The sequence below is a fragment of the Cyanistes caeruleus genome, chromosome 3 (genome assembly GCF_971803275.1).
Source record: "Cyanistes caeruleus chromosome 3, bCyaCae1.hap1.1, whole genome shotgun sequence".
NCBI lineage: Eukaryota > Metazoa > Chordata > Aves > Passeriformes > Paridae > Cyanistes > Cyanistes caeruleus.
The window spans coordinates 14,229,450-14,254,506 of record NC_141703.1 but is presented as its reverse complement, the minus strand read 5'-3'; the positions used below and the strand labels follow the sequence as shown (position 1 = coordinate 14,254,506).

General features: G+C 38.4%; 1 protein-coding gene and 1 long non-coding RNA gene across 5 annotated transcripts in view; one reads left to right on the top strand and one right to left on the bottom strand.

Annotated features, from left to right (window-relative positions):
• Positions 1-24,395, top strand: part of PHEX (phosphate regulating endopeptidase X-linked) — a 105,968-nt gene extending 81,573 nt beyond the window's left edge. For all 3 annotated transcript variants that reach the window (XM_086879907.1, XM_086879906.1, XM_023918494.2), the window contains exons 16-22: positions 10,164-10,218; positions 13,304-13,371; positions 15,761-15,891; positions 18,851-18,916; positions 19,032-19,136; positions 20,815-20,891; positions 24,047-24,395. In XM_086879907.1, coding sequence (XP_086736033.1) covers positions 10,164-10,218; positions 13,304-13,371; positions 15,761-15,891; positions 18,851-18,916; positions 19,032-19,136; positions 20,815-20,891; positions 24,047-24,149 — 605 coding nt within the window. In that variant the 3' untranslated portion in view covers positions 24,150-24,395. The remainder of the gene's footprint in view (positions 1-10,163; positions 10,219-13,303; positions 13,372-15,760; positions 15,892-18,850; positions 18,917-19,031; positions 19,137-20,814; positions 20,892-24,046) is intronic.
• Positions 1-25,057, bottom strand: part of LOC111922893 (uncharacterized) — a 340,899-nt gene that overhangs the window by 10,811 nt on the left and 305,031 nt on the right. For both annotated transcript variants that reach the window (XR_015284143.1, XR_015284142.1), the window contains one exon: positions 1,272-1,392. This is a non-coding gene — a long non-coding RNA (uncharacterized LOC111922893). The remainder of the gene's footprint in view (positions 1-1,271; positions 1,393-25,057) is intronic.

Sequence of the window (25,057 nt, the reverse complement as noted above, 5' to 3'; positions counted from 1 at the left end):
ACAAATAAGGTAAAAAAGCTGAGTTTTTCAAAGATGTGTTATGACTTTGGATGTTCATACCTGTTTGCTTTAATGGGGCTTTGAACTGAAATTTTCTAACAGGCTTTAAAATTCTATGCCAAGTTTTCTGTGTACAACAGTTTTACCTTTACCCTGGCAATTTCTCTTTGCTTTTATTAGCTTTTCATGTTAAATCAGCCTTCTTTTTTTATGCTGTTGGGGTCTAGAAGGTGGCTGCCACCACTTCTGTGGTCTCAGTCCCCAGAGACATGACCTCAAAAACTGTTAGGATTCCCCCTTTTTCTCCTGAATCTCTTGGTCGCAGACAGAAAGGCACAAAGTTAATGTATCACACTGAAGAAGGTATAACAGAGGACTGGAAATTTGAGTCTGCTGCTATTTGCTTCTACCAATTTCTGTAAACCATTTTACCTTCAAACCACTCACTTAAATTCTTTCATGTCTAAGTGATCTCATTTGTAAAGCATGTATAAAAATTAGGCAGTTCCTTTGATTAAAATTAGTGCTAGATTTAGATATCTCTCCCTTAATTAGCGGGCTGCCATCATTGGGCAGTCATATTTTTGTTGATCATCTGAGGGAGCGCTTGGCTGAGGTGGTCACAACTCTGAGGTACCCGAGAAGCATTACAGCTGCTCTTCCTCCAGCCACCACTGCTGCTAGAAAGGTTTGTGTGAGTGGAGAGGAAGCCTGCTCAGAGAAAAATGAGAGCCATCACTCTTATACCTTCTTTATTATCAGGTTCTTTACAATTTGAGCAGTGCTCAGCTGACCCAGCTTCTCTGCCATGGCACATTAGAGAAAACTGTGATGAGAGGCTGGAGCCACTGAAAATTTCACTCTCTGTGTCTAAAAGTCAGGAGGCAGAGCATTGTCAAATGTAACCCATCAGTCATGAGTGCAGAGGTAATTGTATTTTCTATTCTAACTGCTGACCTTCTCGTTCTGCTGGCAAGTGACCTGGAAGTTTGGACAGTGCCACTCACTCTCAGTCCTTTTAGGACTGTTTCAAAGAGGAAAAGTGGCTCTTTCTGAACAAAACCCTCTCATACTTGAGAGAGAGGTACAAATGTAATCATGCCCTATAAATTGTGTGCAACATGAGGGGAGATTCAGAAAAAGGCACAGTACTGTCTTCCACTGCTGGCTGGTGTGGTTTTATGGGGCATGAGGCCTTGTGGGAGAACGTGAGAGGAACATTCTCTGGTAGAAGTAGTTGATAAATATTTGACACATCACTACTGACTTACCATTAATCCTGGTGGGGAAGAACTCCTACCTCACTGCTCTGTAGCTGTGTTTTCAGTAGTAATCGGTGCAAAGTTCTGGGGGCTGCTCACATGGCACAAGAGCTGTGGCATTTTAAAAGGCCTAGTTAAATAACAGAAAAAAAGTTCTAGAAAGAACTCAGAGTCATTTGAGAATAAGAATTAAGCTTGAACTCTAGCAAGGTAAATGTAAAATTGTGATACAGCAAGCCCAAAAATATTTCCATGACCAAATTTCTAGGAGCATAAGAACTAATAATAAACCTTTTTGTCAAATCCACTGAGAGAGGAAAGTCTCTAAAGCATAAGAAATAAGATAACTCTTTGTGTTGGAAGAGTTTGGGAAGTTCTAATCCTAGAGCTTTTTCTTGTGAGAGGTTAGTCCCAGAAATTGTTTTAAATTTAGTGTCAGAAGGGACTGTAGAGGAAATTCATAAAATGAACTGTGACAAATATAAGGACCAGATAATATTCCCCTGGGTATTTCAAAGGAACTTGGACAAACAATTTCCAAACAACCAACTTTGATGTATAGCCTATGACTTACAGTGGCCTCAGCACAAAAAGAATAGGTGTGGCAAGTGTCAAATCCTGTTTTTCAAAAGACAGTTCAGAGGCATCTTCAAAACAAGTCATTTTATCCTTTAAATGAGGGAATGTGGTTGTGACTACATGTTTGAATAGAGAGAGTGAATAACCATATAATATAACAGTGAAGAGTGAACCTGAGAATGTAGGATTTTTTTTGTTTTTCCTTTTAGAAAAAAAAATAATCATGCTTTCTTAATCTACTAGGGCTTTTTTTTTAATTCAGAAAGCAAGTAAGTATGCTTGATATGATGATATGTTTTTTTTTCCATGGTACACTTTTGATAAGGTTCTTTCCCAGTGCTAATAACTGAAAGTTGTCATAGGACAAGAAAGAAGGCCCTTTCATAAATTAATGACTGATTAGAGATAAGAAAAGGAGGCAGGAACCAATTATTTGTTGCCAAAAATGTTGGAGGGATGTGTTGCAAGGATCTGTGCTACTCACTGTATTAGAAGATGAGCTTAAGGGAGGGTGTTCTGTTCTGTACAAAAGAACAGAGGTATATAAATCCAGCCCAGGAGGACAATTTCCTCTGCTGCTGGCTGTTGGAAGGTAGGAATATGTGCTAGCAGAAGAATTACCTCACAGGGAGTTGACTGACACTCTTTCCCTTCACCTGTACGACTGAACACTCCTGTAAATGAGTGAATGGACCAGATACCCTCTTCATCTGCTTGAGTGCCCTTGCTCTTCAGTGGGAAAACTGGACTTTAGTGTCTTCAAGACCCATCTATTTTTGCTCTTTATAAGTGACTTTATTGAGAAGAATTTGAGAAATAAGAATTTAAAATGCATAATAGAATTTGATTATGGAAAGTAGTTTCTACACGAACTGGAAAATCTCCGGTTCCAAAATCTGATTCTAAAAATTAGGACCGTTAGTTTGGAAATGGAAATGTACTGTGTGATGGTATCAACAAAACCACAGTAACTCTAAACTTGATTAGTCACTGGAGGCTTCTTGAAAAAGTTTAGAGAAGAAGAAACATCAGTGCCTTGACCCATGGATTCTGAAAAGGAGCAATGGTCAGGTACCTGCACAAGGGAATGTCAATGTCCTGATGACTTCTGAGCTTTAGACAGCTACTTTTACTTTCTATGCTCTGAGCACAGGGAGGTCTCTGACACTCCCAATGGAAGGATCACAAATTCTTCTCTCTCTGTACTCTGTATCACTCACATAAATATTGGAATATCCATGCAAGTCCATGTGATCTTCATATACAGGTAAGCTGTTAGTGTTTTTAACTTGACTACTAAGTTACTTGGAAGAAAAGGACTTGTTTCACTAAAAGAGAAAATTAATAGAGAATAGAAACTAGATGATTTTAAAAATTATTAGATTTGGAAGAATATAGCAAATCTTGCATATGCAGTAGATGTACCAAATTTTGCTGTCTTTTAGTGTAAACACTTTTTTGTTTGCTGTTGCTGTTCCATTTTCATTACGAAACTATTGATAGTTTGAATAACCAATGATTCTGTTAATATCTCCAAAGGAGAAATAAGTAGCTGCATCAAGGTACGATATGCCACAAAGAGCAGAATTTAAAAAATATGTATAATTTAACTTTATATTATACAAGTTTACTCCTGATGTATGTGAGTTCTATTTATTTATTTTCTTTTTTTTCCATAATTCAAAGTGTCTTAGATGAACCACTATGCATGTTTATAATAGTTGTTAATAATTTTTTAATCCTAGTTTGGATAATTTTTCAATTTTCTGTGCATTTGCTCGTCGATTTCCCCTTTAATTATAGGTACTTAACAAGGAAAACAGGTATATGTCATTGCCTTTAGAGTCTCAAAATGTATATAAGTACACTTCATATCATCTAAGCAGCATGAATACTATCTTTTTAATTATCATAATTGGAACACCAAAAACACATTCCTAAAGGATTAGTTTATTTTAATGCACTCTAGAGCAGTCAACAAATATGTGCTGAAAATAGACACAAGTGATGATCAAAGTGAGCTAGCATGCTTCTGTTCAAGAAAAGGTTTTATTTCATTATAGCACTAAAATATTGGCATTTGAATATGTTAAGGATAAAAGGGAACTGTTCATCAGACATTTGGTGTGTTTAGGGTTTTTTCAAAGTGTGAATATGTATGCCTCTAGAATATATAAAAATAGTCACCTTTGTGGGCTGTGAACAGTAATGAAAGGGAGATTTACAGTGAACTGAGGCAAATATAAGCAATGCACTCATGAGGTGTAAGCTTGAATAGATGTACTGGATAATTAATGTTGATATTATCTCTGTAAGTTTATATCCATGCTCCTTCTAAGTCATTTGCGCTGTTACTGCAGTTCTCTAGTGAAAGTCAAGAGGCCTCTTTAGAGAGCAGCCTCAATACATGTTACAGGAAGCAAATATAATTTACAACAAAATTTAAAAATTGCATTCATATTAGCATCCATAGAGAAAACCACAGATGAGAGCTCATATTGGCCAGTAAGTATCATCTTTACAGAAAGCATCATGCAGATATTGATGCTGCCAGCTCACTGATGCTGTGAGCTGCAAGGGAGAACTCTTACCTTGCCAGGAGCCAGGGAAGTGCTGGCAAACAGCACCTGGTGCTATGGCCAGGGCAGGATAAGGGGAATGTGCTTGGGGGCATTTTCTCTTCCCTGAAGAACTGGACTGTTTGTAAGGTTATGATGAAGTAGTTTCAAGTGTGCCATTAGTTTCCTGGAGGTTAATGAACATAACAGATTTGGACTGAACACTTTCTGAGCCCTGTTATTAAGTAAGCATAAAGTGTCTTAAGTGAGCCCTCATTTTCAATTTTCCCTATTTACTAAAGATCACTATTCTCTTTTATTTAACCATGGTGCATGACCCTTACCTTCATTCTTTATTTTTTCTTTCTAAAATTCTTGTCTATAAATATATAACATAGAAGAACTTGTAATTTGTTCTTCTCCCCCTACCCCCCATTCCCTTGTCCCAGGAAATCCACTGAGGCTTTTTCCTCATAAAATAAAGATTAAATTTTCTTGTAAAACAGATGTTTTCACATTTCCTACTCCTTCAGCAGAGAGTATTCCTTGGCACCTCACAAACCACGTCATGTTTCTCCTCATGTTGCCCTACTGAGTTTCGTAAACATCAGGTTCTCACTTTTTCATGAGTAGAAAAGAGACTCTTGTCAGGTGAAGGGGAAACTGAGCCAAGAACTGAAGCAGAGGCTGCAGAGTCCTCTGCTTTAAGACCATTACTTCCCTGTATCTCTTTAATGAATTCATTCACTGAGTTCTTCATAAAGTTAAGCTTTGTATTCATGCATTGCATGAAATTGTTCCTGTGCCTTGCACAATTGATATTTTCTTACACTTTTTTTTTTTTTTTTTTTTTTTTTTGTTTTCTATCCTCTTTGTCCACGGGATAAAACTTAAAATAAGGTGTATGATTCAGGTCCATGTAATGACAGACAGTTTGGTCTCTGCCACCTACATATGGATGCTCAAAGCTGTCTGGGGTGCTCTACAGTGTCTGAAAAGTTTTCTCATGTATTTTATCTGAGATAAAACTTGCAGAAACCCCTTGCCATTGAGACTGACAAGCTAGACCCCAAAGAGGACATCAAAACCATCACTGAGGATGAGATTCAATAGTCCTAACAGAAGTCTGTGGAACCATTTTAAACAGATGTATCCTGTCCTTTGGGCTTGTTTTAGAAAACTAACCAGTGCCCCAGCTGTCTTCGCATTTAATTCCTTATGTAAATTAAATATTCTTTGATTACTGACCAGCAGTTAGTCTTTGGCTTATATATTATCCCTTTAAAAGTCTACATCTGAATTCATTCAGTGACACTTGAAAAAACAAGTTGGAGCTTTTGAACACATCCGAGAACTGCCAGTACACCAATTGGCAGAGTACCCTGTATATCACACGGTTTAGCACAGCTGTCTCCCGTATCTGTTACTTATGTATGCGATTCACTACCCTGTCAGAAGTTGCTTTAAACCAACCAACCTCATTATTGGAAGTTGTAGATGCACTAACTTGGAATAAGGCTTTGTCTTGTTCAGTTAAAAACATCATCACATATAACTGAATAATGTAATTGAACTATAAAATATGAATTCATATATAGATTTGAACTCCAAATTTCCTCTTGATTTGGTGAGTCTTCTCATGCTTTTTTGGTTTAGTTTATCATTATTGCTCTGTATTTTTTTTCAGGGAATTATCAGATCACATGTAGTTATTTGTGTCTTGGTAAACTACCAATATTATACTGAGGTAAGGGTATTCATCTGCAAAGTGTGTATAATAATACCATGAAGGTATTAGCTAGTAAATGGATTTATTAATGGCAGTAAAGCCCTTGCAAAATTGGAGGAAAAAAAAAATCTTCAAATTTTAAATACATTCTGACAAGCTTTACTGCACCTTTCTGGAGAGAGATGCTGAAAATGACATAATGGATAAAATGAAGATAGAAACCTTCAATTACATTAAAAGTAGTCCTGTGAAGGCAAAGTTCTGTCAAGATCTTCAAGGTCAGCATAAATTCAGAGTGAAATATTTGAAGTAAGCCAGGTGTACTCCACTGCTTGAAGTGCTCCTGCATTCCAGAGCAGTAAGGTGACTAAAAGGAAAGTTGGACACAGAGGTTTGGAAAGCCAAAAACCTCCCTAGAGATGAATCTGGCAAGGTATGTGAAGAAACATTTCTGCAAGAGTAGCTGGAGCAGCAGCAAGTTGAGGGTAAATGTCATGGTGAATGAGGGCAGGGGACCTGGTAACAGAGGGGATTTACCCCTGGTGGAGGAGGAGTAGGTTGGGGAATGTTTAAACAGACTGGGCAAACACAAGCCCATGGGCTGTGACAGGGTGCACCTACAAACTCACAACATCATTCTGAAGCCACTCTTGGTAATCTTTGAAAAGTTATAGTGGCTGTGTGAGTTTCCTGAGGACTGGAAGAAAGCAAATGTCACTCCTATCTTCAAGGGAGAAAGATCTAGGGAATACAAGCTAGCCAGGCTCACCACAGTCCCTGTGTACATGATGAAGTAAATCCTGGATACACTTTCCCTGACCAGCTTTCTACATTGAGATTACTAGCTCAGTGGAGGAGGAGAAAGATGTGAATATGATTTATTCTTTAGCAAGAATATCAATACTTTCTCCCCTTACATGCTCAAATACAAACTGCTGAAGAATTGGCTACTGGAGTGGATGGTCAGGTGAAAACTCCTTGAACTGTTGGGCTGCAATCAGAACAACTGGTCACTAACATGCTGGGATGAGTGGCAGAAAGTCCATCTTGAGGATGATCTAGCCTGGCTGTTCTACCTTGCCACCAGTAGGACTCATGGATGTAGGGTACCAGTGCCATTCTGTGCCAGCCTGAGCTCAGCTGCCCCCAGAGCAGTGCTCCTGTGGCCTGTGACACCAGTGCCCATCTCAGAATGATGCTGCAGCCCAGTGGCATTGCTGCAGATTGAGGCAGGTTGTAAGAAGGTAGTCAAAGCAGATTCTGCAAGTCTAGGTCTTGATGGCAGATGGATCTGTGTGGAGTCTGTAATAAGATAACAGTTTTCTTTCTGTGTGCTGTTGGTGAGTAATGGCCTTGAGTGTAGTCTCTGGGCCTGCATTTGCAATCTAGTGTATAAAGAGAGAGACTGTCAGCCTCTATCTCTCTGCTGGATCTGTGTAGAGAGAAAGCTTTAAAAGATTCACAACAGAGGCTAAATTTGTGGTCAAGTGTTAGCTCAAAATACATTCCCAGTGCCTGTATCTATTCCTTAAGTTGTGAAATTCCCTGAAGTCTGTCTTATTCCTTCAGATTTGTCCTTTGCCTGCCTGAACTCCAGTGGCATAGAAATAATCCCATTAGTATTTATTGCATTTGCAGCCTGCTATGAGCTCTCTGAGTTTTGTCATTAATTCTTTTAGGTGCAAAATGCCAAGCAAAAAAAGAAACATGCTTCACAGGGGAATTGCTTAAATCGAGGGATTCAAATCAGCACAAAATAAGAAACTGACTGGTGATCAATCTCATGTTACAATTTCAAGGACATCCTAGGTATAAGACGTTGTTATCCTTGCTCCCCATAAGGATGATGTAGTTGTTGCTTGCCTCAAGGAGACATTGCATAGAAAGTGTTGCCAGTTCTTAATGAATTCCTTCTAGTGTTGGAATAGTGGCCAAGCACCCTCAGGCCCTCAGTGCTGCTGACCTCTGGAGAATGGCACCCATTTGCTTTACTACCTCACCAAGAATCACTTTCAAACCTAGATTTATTTCTTTTCTTACCAAAAAACCAACAAAACCAACAAAACCACAAAAACATGCACCCCTCAAACAAAACAACTCCTGCTGGTGATAATGTATTCCAGTTTCCTGAGGATTCTGAAATGTGTATTACATTCTACTGGCCTCTGACTCTGCTTGGGCCTGAAAATACTTCATAAGCTTCCTTTAGTTCAAACTACAGTGGTATTTTCACACATGCACAGAAGTAGAAACCACTCCTTCTAATGAAGGAGTGATAACTAACCTAAAATGGATGCTGACTTGGAGTAAAATAATTACCAACCTGTTGTACAGATTCAGCATTGCAGCTTCCTACCATTCATTCACAATGACTTGTTCAGTGAAAACTATCTCGTGGCTTAACTCACAGCTGATTGTGTTTCAGCAATGTTCTATGAAGACACATTCAGTGTATCTAGATAAGCCTGAGTGAAGATTTGCACCTAATTTGCTGTAAATAATGTGTATTACCTCTACTGCAGACAAGTGCAAATTCACTACAAGTTTATACCTGGAAAAAATAATTGCAGCTCCTTAAAAGATTTTGATAGCCTCTTGTGCAGTGACAGGCACCCAGGATTGTGTGATCATTAAACATGATTTCTGGGGTGACTGTGCTACCTTGGTTCACACCCCCTTCAGTATGGGCTCATTTGTTCATTTTGGCCACAGCTCCTCTCATCTGTTCTTGTGGGGATAGGATTATTTAGTTAGCAGAACCTAAACATTCCAAAATCTCTTCTGAATTTCAGTGTTTGGAGGTAATCAGTTCAGAATAGATTTTAATCTCTGAACACAGCTCTTAAGGCCCAACAAGCAATTTTCATCAGGTTATATGAGTGTACAATTGCTGCCTAAAATGTTTAAAACATGCATAATAAATAATAAATAATCTTCTCTGTACGCTGGGGAACAAGGAGAGTTAGATCAGTAAAACTGTCCTTGACATTGGTAAAGTTGTGGTTTGCAGTGCTGGAAAAGAAAATGCTATTGTGACTGAAACAATAAAACAACAGCTGGAGAAGGAAGACAAAAAACCTGAGACAACACTCATAAGTTTGAAGCCCATACTTTTTCTAAGCTAATTGCAGATAGGGAATGATGCCCATCACAGAGGAGCAACAGAAGAAAGCAGCTGGGCAGGCCAGGAGGACATGCCTTATGCCACATCACTTGGCATGAATTACACTCAACATGCTTGGTTTGTTTGGGGTTTTTGTTTTAATGGGGTGGGTTGGGGTTTTTTTTGTTGTTTTTTTGTTTTTTTTCATTTGAATGTAAGTTTTGAAAGAGTTGGTAAGGAAAAGACAAAGATGTTGCCTTATCTCAGATATAAAGAAATCCATGACCAAACTATCAACAAAAAACCAAATAGGGTTAGAATCAAATGAATGAACCTGTGACTTTGAATTTGAGAAACTATTTTGATTCTCATCATTCACCAAAGTGTCTCCACTGATGTTTTTTTGGCAACCGGTTAGTCTACAAGAAATAGCCAGGTAATATCTGTAGCTAGGCTGAGCCTACAGCCTTAATAATCTACAGTCTTCCCTTACAGAAGTGCCTAAGTATGTTCATTTACCTCTGTTCTTCATAGAATAAATAGAATCAGGCTTATTTTATTACTTTCGTATTTCTTGCTTCACTGAAGCCTCACTGAGCTAATGGTACTTTAATTCTTATTGCACTTTACCTATGTATTGTCTATTGATCAGTCAACACATCTGAGGACAGTCCAGTACTCTTCATAGGACACATGGGTTAACATGGGTTATTTTTGACAGGAACTCTTGCATTTACTCAGATGTGAATGTGGCAGGATCTCTGCTGCCTCTCTGAGATCCTCTCTATTGCATTCTACTGCCCGAGGGAAAGTTCCCCTTGAAAAACCTTCTGAAACCAAACAAATGAGGTCACAAAATTCAAACCCTTGGGCATTGCATTCTATTGACATCACTATTTTTTTTTCTTTTATTTTTATTTTTGTTATTGCAGGATTTCCAGCAGGAGAACTTCAAAAGCCTTTCTTTTGGGGAACAGAGTATCCTAGGTAAGTACTGCACCAGGGAACCTCATCCACCTAGAACTGAGGAGTACCAGGGAAAGGTGCTGCAAACACATCTAGACAAAGAAGAGGGTGTGGAGAAGGCTGTGATTCTGAAGGAAACTGAAATGTAGCACCTAGGAAAACTGCTGTCCTTCTGTAGGGCAAATTTGGCCCTTGGGTTGTTTCTTCTCTCCTGCTTTTGCTACTGGAAGAGCTGCCTTTGAGAAGTGCTGCTTTGTGCAATACTTCTTCTTACCCTTGGGAGCCATATGTGTTGCTGTTGTCTTAAACTGATGACTAATTTCTCACAGGAATTGCTAATTAAGTGCACCCAAGTGGAAGGGTTTCAATGCTACAGCACACAGATGCAGCAATGTGCACATGGCAGGTATTAAAAGGAATTGTAAATCAGATAACTAACACTTCCTAAACAGAAGTAAATACCCTGAGAAGCCAATTATTATCAGTTTATTGTTCACTTTCTGCTATTATCCAAGATTAGCAGTGGGCCCTTGTCTGTGCCTGTCGAGGTACATGAGAATCTCTTCATGTGCGTAAGTGATTTTCTGAGATTGCTTGAGCAGGCCCATGTACCAATGTAGCTGAGGAAGGGTAATTATAGGTCACATATATTAAATTTTGAAAAATCACTGCTTTTGTGCAGCTCAATAGCTTTCTATTTTAGGGAAGAATAAGACCATGAAAAGTTTCTGATGGCAGTTTCTGAAAGTTATTTTGCAGTTATATAAAACCAGTTACTGGTGAAATATATCCTTAATAAATCTTTGTTAAAAAAAAATCAAACTTTTCGATCATTTTGTGTTTGCCCTCATCCAATCTGGACTGTGTCCTTGTAAACAGGAAATTTCGCAATATATGTAGAAAGACACGTTCAATTTAAGAACAAATTAATTTGTATTCAAAGAGAATTCTTGTGGGCCAGGTGACTTTGCAAGTGTTAATTGGGGATAGAAGAAAGTCCTTTTTTGTTAAGGCGAACTTATTTTCTGTTACAGTTATTGCAGATCTGTTTCCAGCTTTGCTTTCTGAAGAGATTTCTCTGTATCCTGACCTTCTGCCATAGTGATAAAATTGTGGTTCTTTCAAAGCATTATACTCTGCTCATTTCTCTTCTTTAAAGGTTACCTTAGCTTAAATTGGTTTTGCTTGAGTAAGTATCAAAATGAAATTTAGTAAACAAATGTAGCTGGATTATATCAGACAACAGATTGCTTTTGTCCTTGAAATATTCTAGACGTTTTCTATCTGCTTAGAAGAAACTACATGGCAGTGGAACTGATAAACCATCCAAAAGTCACTAGTGCTTGCTGAAAAACTGACTTAGCAAATAGTTAACATTTAGTGACATTTTAGTGTCCAGCTCCAGAACAACCACCGAAACCAAATTACTCCATTTGCATGAAGTGAAGCTTAGTTGTCACTTTTACATCTCAATACATTAAATAAAATATCATTGAAATGCCATAGTTCACAGTTGTGATTCTTCAGTGCCAGGTATATTGAAGCAGAGACTTCAAACTACCTGACCTCATAGCTTACAGGTCTCTGAGCCTCCCCAGTCCCAGAAAGTTCCCCTTCAACATGGAATCTGCTGGACTGCACTTATCCCTTCCGTCTCTGTCCAACTATGCCCAGAAGTAAAAAACATGAATATGACTGGGAAAATTTCTGGAAAAAAATGTTGTCAAGCTGGACAAAATGCTGAGTTGGAGTTCACAGGTTCAAAGGCCAAAATTCACTGCAACCTTACCCACATCTTTTGAAGCTAAGGAAAGCTGTAGGAGTGCCAGAACACCAGCCTGTTCTTTGTCCTGTCACTCATGGTAGCAAAGAACCTTAGAGGAGAAATAAGATGTATTTAGTAATAGGGCTTGTTGCTTCTCAATCTCTTTACATGTTTTGTGCCATTATTTTTATACTTCTCCAGCTGTAAAAGATCCTGTATAACCCCTCTACTTCAGATATGCAAAACAAGTCTTACATAGTACATTAATTAGGAGTAATTATCACTGTGTGCTACACAAAATTACAACTTTGTCACACAAAAGGATGATATTTCCATTGCTGAAACATATAATTTTAACCTGCATTTTTTGGCGATGGTTTGTAACAGTACTTGGGCTAAAAAGCAGTAGGGGAGATTTTGACACATGCAAAGTACCATTTAGGAAAGAAAAAAAAAAATGGAGGATTTTCATGGGAGCAGAGGGAATTAAATGATATAATTCTTTTTGGACATAACTGAGATGAGCAATTAGTGCCCTATGGATCATTAGGTCCAATAATACGTTGTTTCAAAACCCTCTGCCTTTCTTCCATTTCAGTAAGATGTATTAGAAATACTACAAGCTACTTCGAAGTATAACATCTCAAGAACTGAAATAATTAAAATCACAAAAAGCAACTCAATGAAAGACAGTTGCATTGAATTAAACACCTACCCTCATGAAATCCACTGTATTTAGTGTAAAAAAGCCTTGAACTTTTCCCACTTTCATCCCTATTTCTCCTAAAAGCAGAATTATTGGGATATAATAATGAAGATATAATTAATTGCCAATCAGGAATACAAAGTATTTATTTTTACTTTGTTTTCTCGGTACATTAGATCTGACTATATATCATGCCCTATTTTAGAGTAGGTGCAAGGGTATTATATGACCTTTCTTTTTAAAACTAAATGGAGATTTGTTAATGCTTTACAAAATACAGTCTCTGCTTCAGAGTAGTTACAGCTGTAACTTTGTCCTGTTCCCAGCCAGGATATACAGAATGCCATCAGCTGAAGATGTTTTGGAGCTCATATGAGGTTGTTAAGGGATTTGGTTGGAAGAGTGAACTACCACAATGCTTTCAAAGTTTTAGACTAAATGTTTCTTTTAAACAAGAGTTTAACATTAAGACTTTCAACATCTTTAAGTCAAAATTGTGTAGGTCTGATCTTTATACCCATATCCCCTGCCTCCTCACCCTCTTTTTATATCAATAATGATCTTTCCAGAGGTCTTCTGTCCTTTAACGTTCATGACTGTGAACACTTTCTGAGGAAACTTTCTTTGTATTGCAGGTCCTTAAGTTATGGTGCCATAGGAGTGATTGTTGGCCATGAGTTTACTCATGGATTCGATAGCAATGGTGAGTATTTGACTGCATTTTGATAACTTTTTTATTTACAGAGTTGACAGATTAGAAAGCTGACTTGTATATCCTGTAGCATTTATAGTTTTGGGGTTTTAATGGTGCTGAGTTTGTGTGAAAAAATTATAAATTTGTATTTGTTAGATTTATTTGTATGGAATCTTGCTTGTCTGATTTGGATTTTATTTAGTAAAAAATACCACAGTTTTGATTCTTTTTTTGTCTTGAATGAAAACTAAATCAGCAACAGATTCTGAAACTCCTAACAGGGGGAAGGGGGGAGTGGGAAGGGTAAAAGGATAATTTCTGGTTGATAAAAATTACTTCCAAGAAAACTTTTCATTTCAGGTTTGACATTTTTCAAAAGAGAATTGCAAAAGTTTTAAAATACAACACTGGAACAAGAGTGGTACAGAAAAGGTGTTGCAAAGTATAAAAATTAAATTCAAAAAAAAGAGAGAGGGGAAAAAATGGTCAGAAAATGTCAGTCCAGTTGTGTAGGAGACGCTTTCTGGGGACGGTCAGAGACACGGCAAAGACCTCTATAATCGAGTTAAGTGTTAGAAGTTTATTTCAGGGCGTGGGGTAGAGAGGTAGAGAGAGAACAAGAGAGGGCAAGAGAGACGGAAAAGAAGAGAGAGAAAAAAAAGAGCAAGTAAGAGCCAGAAAAAAGAGAGCCGGGAAAAAAGAGAGTGAAAAGAGCAAAAAGAGAGCAAAAAAAGAGACCGAGCTCTTCTATACCACTACTTATATAACCTATACCTTTGAATATTCTATTCCTTAACTAACCAATCTTTCTAAGTATACTAATATAGTAACATTTGTGTACAACCTATAGAAATCGCTATTTTTGCATATTTTTAGTTATCTCAGGGTCCTTCAGACCTTTCCTTATAAGGCTGGGATGAGGGGTCTCAGCTTGGTTTTATTGCAGGAAAGAATGTGTTCTGGCATACCAGTCCGGTTGGTTTCTTTGAATTATTCAAACCGTGCTATCATTTGTATTTCTTCCTTAGCCTTTCTGGCTACAAAGTCACATTTATAATTTCTTTCTAATTCTACCTTCCCAACACAGTTGTCCTGACAAACTGGGTGGAGTGGAGCATTGCCACTACCTAGGTTTGGTTGTCTCAGCAAAGTGCTTTTAAAAACTGGGCTCCTGAGAGAAAGTGAAGGGAGAGAGGGGAGGAGGTAGGTGCAGGGAGAAAGGAACTGGAACCTCCTCCTCCAGGAGGAGGAGTTTACTTGGGTTGTGTAATATTGAACACCTAAAAAACAAAAAAACAACCCCAAAAACCTCAAAAAATAAAAAACAAAAAGGAAACAAAACAAAACCCCAACCAAACAAAGAAACCAACAATGAAACAAGAAGAAAAACCCATGATGTATCCTGTTTTCATGCTCCCCAATGCTTTGTGTCAGAAAACACTCCAGAATGTCCAGAAAGACATTTTTCTTCATGAACTCCTCCCATGTGTAGGTGAGCACCTAATCTCCTCCACCTTGTCTCCTGCCCCTCAGAAAGGAACCTAAGATTTGATTCCCTAAGCAGACCCCTCCCTCTTTCCAGGGTCTACCTTCCAAATATAGAAATAAATACATCTCTAGGGAATTTGTCACCTTGAACAAGACAATACACAGAGGAAAAAAAAATAAATAAAAAGATTAAACAAAACGCCTTCAGTACTTGGTGTTATGTCTGTGTTGCTCCTTACCTCTCTCTCCTGCAGCTGCAGAGAGGAATCAAATCACAGAGCAAGGCTGCATCTGCATGGGCAGCTAAACATACTCTCAGAAAAGTGCCAACATGTCTTGTGTCTGACTGGCTGGAGATTCAATACTGTCCTACAAATGATAGGGAGCAGGGACCTGAGGCTGGAAGAAGCCACTGCTGTAACCATCAGCCTGGGCAATGGGATGTATGTATTCCCACTGTTTTCATGAGTTTTGGTTTTGCTCCAAAATAAGAAATGGAAACTTCAGAAGTTTGCATGAAATGGACTTTTTCCTGATCAAGTGAAGAATTAATAATAAATTAGTTATCATCATATTTTCGGAATGAAAGACATATGGTCTGAGGATGAAAAGTACAATTATACTTGCAAGAAAGCTAAGTGCCTCTTACACTATGTAATTATAAAATGTACTATAGAACTCATTAGTCATTACTATCTTTTTCTGCAAATGGAAATTATAACAATAGATAGAATGCCAGCTTTTCACTGTTGATTTGAATGGGGTCAAGATTATGCTCACTGATCCTGTATACACTGTACACACACTTCCATGAGAACATTCACCTCACATTTCTCTGAAGGTGATATATTCCTAAACTGTAAAAGTTTTCTCCTGCAAAAACATTTGTTTTCTTTCTTTTCTTTTTGAGGTCGGAAATACGACAAAAGCGGAAATCTAAACCCTTGGTGGACGACTGACTCTGAAGAAAAATTTAAAGAGAAGACAAAATGCATGATTGACCAATACAACAATTACTACTGGAAACAGGCTGGCTCACATGTATGTAAACCACTAGAGGCTGAAAACATTGGTACATGGGGAGCTCAGGTTGTTGTGCTATTTTTCTTTTTTTGAAGTTCTCTTTTTATAAATCCCAATGTATTGGGATATTAGGCTACCAACTTCATTTCTCACAACAAATGATTTTTTGAGGTGAATAATTGTGTTAAAAATTGTCTGTCAGGTTTGATTAGTCCAGTCAAATACTACTACCCACACTCTGGTGACAGGGTTAAACCATTTCTTGCCATCACATCATTTTGGAATCAGAGGAAGAGGATGAAGCCACTCAGCAGGGCTGCTCTAACTATTGTGAGCATGTTAAATGCCTTCTGAAGATGAGGTCTGTAATGAAAACTGAGCAGTCACTCTTTTAGAAAGAATGTAATAGCATGTTTTATAGATTCCTTTGACAATTCTGCCTGTTATTTATCGCAGCTATAAAATGGATGCAAAAGCCCTACTTTATTTCAGATTCAACTCTTGCTATTTCTTCCATGTGTGCACACAGACCCCATTTGTATGTTTAATCAAGGGAATATGACAGTAGTAGCTCCTAGAAAGAGATTGAGAAACAAAGTCCAAAGGAATTGTTTCTGTTGTATTGTCTATCAGGTATGGGCTTTTCTGAAAATATGTACATTCATATGTGTGTCCAAAATGAGGATAAACAGGATACATCCCAGACCTTCAGAAATTAATAGCTGAAATTCCAGTAATGTTGTCTGGGACATAATTTTAATCTTAGTTTCCAGGATAAAACACACACTCCAGTCCTCACCCAATTATAACCCCTCTACCTACATTTTAGAAATACCAGTATATCTTTGATTTTAAGAATAGTGAGGCCCCATGAAATGCTGATCAACAGTTCTAGAACTTTTCCCCAGCTTGTTTTGTGCTGATCTCAGACCATATTATGATTCAGTCTGAAGTCCAGCAACTCAGACTTGGAAGTATTTCATAACAAGCTAATTTGCAAATAAAAATTCTCAGGCTTATTTCTGAATATTTCTGGGACAAAAACTATCATTATAAAAATGGCACCCAAAGAAAATCATTAAAATTTTCCCCAAGGATGTGGCTGAGCTCTTCCCGTGCCTTGGCCATTGGCTTGGCCATCCCCTTTCCCTTTTGCACTGTCTCTTGAGATGAGGTAGGTCTGAATTTCCTCTCAGTGTAGAAACTGCCTTTGAAGTCCATGGATGGGTTTACTAGAGAGATCCTTTTACCCACAGCCTTGTCATGCCATTCCTTCTATACCCACAGGATAATCAAAAGCACTTTTTAGATGACAGAAGATTTTTCCAATTTTCTGACATATTTTAGAGATACTGTATGAAGAGCTATGCAAGCAAAGACCTTTTTTATTATCATTTTGGCCTGTCATTTACATCAATACTCTGCAGGCTTTTTACCCTTGTATGAATATTTTTCATGGATCAAGAAACCTATTTATTCTTCTTCCTTCTCATCTGGTATACAATAAAAATATCTCCAGAAAAGAAGCCTAATGAAAGGAAAAGTGGATATAGAAACAGCTTCAGAGTGCAATAATCACATAAAGTCATCTCATCAAATAAAGGGCTTATCATGGTCCCTGATCCCTGCCACAAATTCTCTGTGCAGAATAGTCTCAAATACCATTTCCAGAGCTGCCTGAGATCAGCAGAAAGAATTTTTACACTTTTTAGATGACCTGTGGCCCTGTGTGGACCTGTACCCTGATCTTATGCTCCAAGTCAGCCTCCTTCACAAGCCCAGTGCAAGTAAAATGTGTAAGCAGGAAGGCCAGGGAAAAAGGCAGCTGATGTGCTTGTCCGTTCCCTGGTGTCCCAGCACCTTTTGTCCTAAAAGCTTCTCTTTCACCTCCATCTTCATCCTCCTGAGTGCAGGGGAGAGCTGACAGGAAAGGGTTGTACTTTCCTCCATGGCTCCCATTTTTCCCATTAAGCTGTACCCAAGGCATCAAGTAAGATGTCCTGAGTCCAGTTTGGGTGCTCATCTTCACTGAGTGTGGGGCTGTGCACAAGTACCTTGGTGCTTTTGCCTCTTCCTCTCTGTTTTCCTCTCTTTTTCCATCCTGAAAGTGAGTAATGATGCCAACCCCACTGTACTGATCCCTGTGGCATGGGAGAGCTGATGGCTGCAGTGCCATTGACCTTCAGAGCCCTGCTCAAAACTGCTCAATTATCTTGCTTATTTGAGGCACAGGAGAGAGTAAAACGGCTTAATTACAAATACAGTTGGTAACACAAGGACCTTAGTAGGCTGGGTGAGTAGAGATAATGCTACTCCAGCAGAAATTAGGATTTCTTTGTATTGATATTGCACTTGGTAATGCCAGGAGACCAGTTTCCTCACAAAGTTTATATAGTGCAGTTTCCTACATACATTCTTGTTGCTATTGCTCCTGCTCTTGGAATCAATACCCAGGAGAAGCAACAGGAATCTCCTTTGCAGATATTTTTAGAGCACTAAATACACTACCAATTTTGATTCTGTCTCTGACAGTTATTTTTAATTACGCTTATTTATGTTATGACATAGAAGTTATTTTAGCATCCCAGTAGTACATTAAGAGTTATGTAGAGAAATAAATATAGCCTTTTAGATAAAAGTTCAAGAGGCTACTGGATCTTACATGTCACCAGATATAAACAGTCCTTTGGGGAAAATTACTGACACTCAGCTCAAAGATCAGGGACTGGATTCTTAAGTGCATTCTATCTACTGTATTTTGTGCTACAGAAATCTTATGGCCAGAGCCAGGATAACTCATCACAGAAAATAGTTTACTGGCAGTTTTCTCATGAAAACCCAGTTTTCTTAACCAAAGTTGGTTGATATTGACTGAGGTTGTTCTTGCCTTGTTTTACTTTCCACCCTCTTTTTGAAGTTGATCGAGTAGCAAGTTCAGAAATGGGTCAAATGACTGATGTTCTTTCATTTTGCCAAGGTGAAAGGGAAGAGAACTTTGGCAGAAAACATTGCAGATAATGGAGGTTTGCGAGAAGCTTTCAGGGTAAGTAGATGGAAAATATCTGAAACATCGCATTATTAGAAAAATAAAAGAAAAAAAAAGAAGCTGTAGTTATATTCATGTTGCTGAAAGGCACTTAGTATCTCTTTCTTATCAGGCATACAGGAAATGGATTGCAGAAAAAAGGGGAGGAGAAGAAGAGCCTTTACTGCCAGGCCTTGAGTTCACACATAACCAGCTTTTCTTTCTGAGTTATGCCCATGTGAGTAGTACAAATGTGTTTCAAATCCCCATCTATTAACCTGAACTATGTGCAGTGCAGAAACGAGCTTCCTTGGTTTCAGCAATCTGCATCACCCAAACACAGATTTTTGAGAGTATAAGCAGAGACTTCTTCCACAATTATTATTTCTTTCTCTTTCCCTCTTTGTCTTCAACTACTCATGGTACCTGAACTGCTGACATTATTCTTGGTTTTGCACAGCGTGTCACAGTAATTTTCTTTCTACTTCCCTCCACCAAAAGGGACTTCCTGCATGTATTGACTCCTCAGCCTCCCTTCAATTTTAACACCATTTGTTACTGACTACGTTGTTCAAGGAAACTAAGCAGCAGTGAAGAGTGTTAGTTTATTTTTTCCCATCTGTACACTAAATATGCTGTAACAAAACTTTGATAAGGGATGTGAGTTTTTTAGAAAAAACATTGAGCAAGGGACAGGATCAGAAATTATTTCTTTGGGTAAACAAAATGGGACAAACTCCCCACAAGAGAAGTAAAATACTATAAAACTTTGTCACCAGCTGAAGGAATGAATTATCCCAAACTGAAAAAACAGGAGTCCTGGTTAAAAGTAATTTCTCTGTTGAGAGTCAGCGTAGCAGTCTATTGGCCTGTGGCTGTTTCAGTTTGACTATACTGAATAAAGAAAATATTACACTTTCATTGTTTATGCTGAATTAAATTTTGCCTTGTGCCAGTTTTTCTCCAAGAAAATTTTGAAGCTATAGGGAACACCTGGGGGTCTTACAGAACCACTTACATAACCACTGCAGGAATCCCTCGCAGGGAGGGCACATGCACAGTGAGAGCAGTGTATGCAAGGTACCCTCGAGCTCAGTCTATTTCCACAAAGCTCAAAACACTCAACAGACTTATTTAAAATGTCAGAACTGTGTTCAGCCAGACAAAATTGCACTGAAGTCCACTGAAATCCTATGGGCAATCTGGCTTAAAGGATTTTGTTTATAGGAACATTTGATGTAGAGACTTAAGTAAGGTAGGGGAAGTTTAAAGGAAATTTTTCATGCAATAGATACAGCGTAAGATACAACAATTTGGTTGTGCAAATATTCAATCTACCCTGTTTTTTGGTCAGTTACAATTGGGTTAAATACCAGGAACAGGGAACTGGGGACCGTTGATGGAAATGTGGAAAATGTGTAATTTCAAAAGAAACTGACATTCCAACATGGCATAAATATGTCAGGTAATATAGCAGTAGTTCTAGAGATGGTAAGCATCATTATGTGTACCTTTTATACACATTACATAGTTTTGTGACCAAGAAGTGTGTTTGGTAATTGACAAGGTGTGAGATGCTGCAGCACAAGCTTAAATACAAGGTACCATTATAGAGAACTTCAAAAAAAGAACTAGTAAAAGTGACAGTGATTAGATGATGGGAAAGAGTGTGTAGAGAAAAAGCAGTGGGTGGACACTGGATCCATTAGGGGATTTGAAAAACAAGAGAATATACCAAGAGAAAACTGCAGATTGGCAAAGGTGAAACAAAGTAGGAATTTATGGTGTCTTTCCATTTTATGCATTCTTTAAGTCATAGGCATCTTAAGAACAGAACAGTGACATTACATTTTGCTTTACATAAAAAGTTATCCCAGATAATGTGCCTGTTTCTGGTTTTTTTTTCATTTTATCAGGTAAGATGCAACTCCTTTAGACCGGAATCTGCGAGGGAGCAAATATATACTGGAGCTCACAGCCCTCCTCAGTTCAGGTAGTGTAAATAAGGTATTTCCTCAGTGTACACACAGAAATCAATCACTGCAGAACAGAAGTGCAGAAATACAGCATTTAAGAGGGGGTTAAGAGCAAAGACAAAATTGAACTGTGCTCTTGGTTTAGATGGAAATTTAACTGATTTTATTAGCTTATCTTTCACTATTACTAATGCTCTTCTGAAAAACTGAGGAGCTTGCATCTACCTTCAAAAGCATTTGAACCAGAACACACTCTGATCCCTGTGATGTCCTGTAATCATGGCCTGAGTATCTAAAAAGCCTCATCTATCTCTTTCGTCCCCTAAGCAATTCTACTTTAGAAAACAGTGAATATAGAAAGGGTCTTTGATTTAATCTGAGTTCATTAAAAGCTCCTAATTCTTGACTTTGAATTACATTGATAATGCAAAGCAAAATGTGCTCTGTGAGTTCAGTCCAAGACCAAACTCTTCCACTGGCCTTCAAGTGACTCTTTGCTTGAAGGAGCTATGGCAGTCCAGCCATACCAGAGGGAGTCTGCCCTTGCCTAAAGGCTTCCCACAGGCTCCCCTGTCCACAGACACTCATGAACTTACCATGGGAAGGGGAGAAGTTTTAGAGATTTTATAGGAATTAGGAAGCCAGAGTTTATTTTTCTGCTTCCTCACCAAGAACATGTTGGTTTTGTTGGGATTCAAGTTGGTTCCATTTAGTTAACCAAGAGTTCTGTGTTTGCTCTTGGCCAAGTACTACATTACCTCTTTATTTGGACAAAGGGTGTTAACTTCACAACAACATTCACACAATACAGTGGATTATTTGCCTTCTAGAGAATCCTACCACTTTCTGTTGACTAAGAGTGTTATAGCAGCTAATGAGGGTAAAAGTAGTGAAGTATGCAAATCTGTGTGCCTTTTAACATTGAAAATACATCGTGACAATGAGAACAGGAGCAGCAGGCTGACCTTCAGCCTACAGAGATATTCTTTGCATAATTCCTATCCTTGTTAAGATTTTGGTGAAATAACCATCTGCTGTCTTTTAAAATCCTCAGGTTCATTTACCTATAGGTGTATTTATATTCTGAATCGTTACATAGCTACATTCCCATGAGATGGTGATACACATGGAACTCTAGGAATAGAGTATTTGTTAGGAAAACTCCTGAAGGCATCAGAGTATGAAAGAAAATTTAAGAGAGGTTTAGATTAATTTGAGATCTAGAAAATATAGACAAAACATTTCTTAGTTTTTGTGTGAGATACTGACAACTGGCTTCTGTTTCAGAACTGAAGAAAAGCATTGCTCTTTGTCTCCTGTTGCAAATCATATCAACTGGGCTAACAAATTATCAGTTTCTCCCTGCTTGGTTTCATTTATGTCCCAAGACCATTATAAGCACAACTGCAACACAGCTAGCTCCAACACTGACAGCTCTTTCTCAAAAATCTCAAACAGCCCTCTTAAAAGTAATTATAAAAGGTAATAATAAAAATTTAGAAATGAACAACACATCTTGAACACAGGTGTGTGCATCTGAACTACTCTCACCAGTTTCTCTTCACAGTCAAAAAGGAAATGGCATTTTAGAAGTTAATATATATTTATAAATAATTTTTCAGCAGGTAATAAATTTAAATTACTTACTCTACAAATACATCTTTCTGTTGATCACCAAGGGAGGCCAGTGTGACCTGCTTAAGGAAAGGTGTCTCTACTATAATTCATAGGATGAAATCCAGACACACCAGTCTGATTTCAGTTAATGTGTGGCAATATCAAACTAAGGATAGAAAAGTGGCATGCATGCAGACATAAAGATTTTTTGACGGGATAAATTCTGGGTTTATTTCTTTTTAATTGGCAGATTTTCAGTATTAGCATGTGTCTTTGCTATTTTTGAATGCCAGTTTCAAATTTAAATCCCTGGCATGGCAGGCAGAACTCCCACCATCAGCAGCAGTTCTGCATGACCAGCTCTTGCTGCTCCAGTCCCTGAATACGTATCTGCAATTTTTTCTTACAGTAAAGCTGTATACCTTATTTGAAGCCTAACCTCATTTGGTAATCATTCCTACAAAACTGACCTTTAGGCTTTTTTGTGCCAGATGACTGCTAATTTTCTTACTCACAGAAAGTCTAATCAATGTAATAAGAATATTTTCTACCATGCTGAGCTACACTGAGAGCTGATTGTCTGCAATATAGAAAAATGCCTCCTCACTGTATAACAAAGAAAAGGTATACAATTAATATCACAGTAGATATTTTTCTGCTTTTAAGTCAGAAAACTCTAATACCATTTCAAGTTTCAGGTTAGTAAATCCAAGATGATTAAAAGCATAGGAAAAAGCAGCAAACAGCACGATTGTAATCTAGCAATGGTAAAATAATAGTTTTTGACTGCATCAAATAATGCAGACATGAAAGCAGGAGCCAAAGATAACTGCATGAAAAGACCAAGCTCTTCCCCTAAGCCTGAAGGTGCCAGTCTGGAATGCAGACACATTGTCCAGCTTGTGTCAGGCAGGGATGTGCTGCTCGCTCAGTATCACACCACCTGCGGTAGAAGCAAGAGAACTCGGGAGCTGGTCACTGCAGAAGGCTCAGAAAATGTATTTCCAAAATATCAGAGGAGTTGAGAGGCTCACAGGTACAAGGTGAGCTGCCCAACAAGAGGCTGTAATTGCCCCCTGAGTCTGCAAAGTCCCAGGGACCCAGTGGGTGTGGGTGTGTGTGGGCAGAGTGTGTTGTTAGGAGAATCTGGAGCCACATGAAACCACTGCCAGCACAGCCCCAGTGTGTGCTTACGTCCTCCTGCTTGCTGCACTGCAGCTGTCTGGCAGGGCTGGAAGGATGCACAGCCACTGCTGATCTCCCACCTGTACTGCCAAGGGTTACATTAGAAAATTGCTCTAAAGGACACAGTACCAGAAAATGTGTTTGTTTTTCATTGAGTTTCTAAAAAAGCAAGGTGTTTCTCAAAGCATGAAACAGTATTTGCTTCATATTAAACTGGGAGCCCTTCTCCTGAACCTTTTGGTTTTATTTGTATAAAAAAAATTATATGAAAGCCTGAAAATTCAGCCTGAAGTGAAAACACTGAAACACTTGCAGACCTGTAGTGTTTGACAAAAGGCAACCTGCATGTCAATCACTTTTCTCTTTGCAGAGTAATCGGAGCCATGAGCAACTTTGAAGAGTTCCGCAAAGCTTTCAATTGCGCAGCGAACACGACGATGAACCGCGGGGCAGAGTCCTGCCGGCTCTGGTAGCTGTCCAGCTCTCCTGCCAGGAGGAGGCTGCAATGTGAACTGCTCAGGCCCATTGCCAGAGTTTCAGAATGATGGTCTGAAATCTGGAGAGGTGTTACTTCAAATGCATCTTCTTCATCCTGATGCTCCTCATGCTGATGATCCGCATGGATCTGATCATTCCCTATTTAGAGCCTAGAAACATTCCAAATAGAAGAGCTTTTCTTTAAGTATAACAATAAAAAGTAACTCCTTTTAACCATAAAACTACTCTGGCTCATCTGCAGTTGCACTGCTGTTGATGGATAACTGCCATTATCAATTCTAATTCCTGATTTATAGTTGAGCAGGATGTAAATGCTAAAATCCAGTTTTAATCTATTGCTCTGCAGGGGTTCTATGCAGAATGCTCCCACACAAAATTTATTCTTTCTGGATGAAGAAATTCATGAGACCTGCTATAAAGCTAGCTCTGATCTGCTGCGTGATACTGCATTTTCATAACTTAAGCTGTCACAGCCCAGCATGCCATAAATGATGTTGCATGATGTAAAGACACAAGACTTTGTATAAGTTCAGTTTAATATGTCAGATTGGTGCCTCTGGATTTGGAAGAGTTTCAAACTGAGGAAGTATCTCATGGTATCCATCTGTAGGACTAAAACATAAAGGATACTTGTCAGATCCTGGCCTCTTCTAATTTTAGAACAGCTTTTGATAAAAATCAATGTATAGTGTAAATCAGAGGCTCTCAGAGGGGATTCCCAGCACCACAATACTCATAAATATTGCAGCATTTATTCCAGTTTACACTGTAGGCAGTTTTTTCCCAGGGGATGTTTTTTACCTTTTGCTGAAGATAGCTTCATCTGCATTTATTTTTTTTAAGCCAGAAATACTATACCAGTTTAAAATGATGGATTTTATAG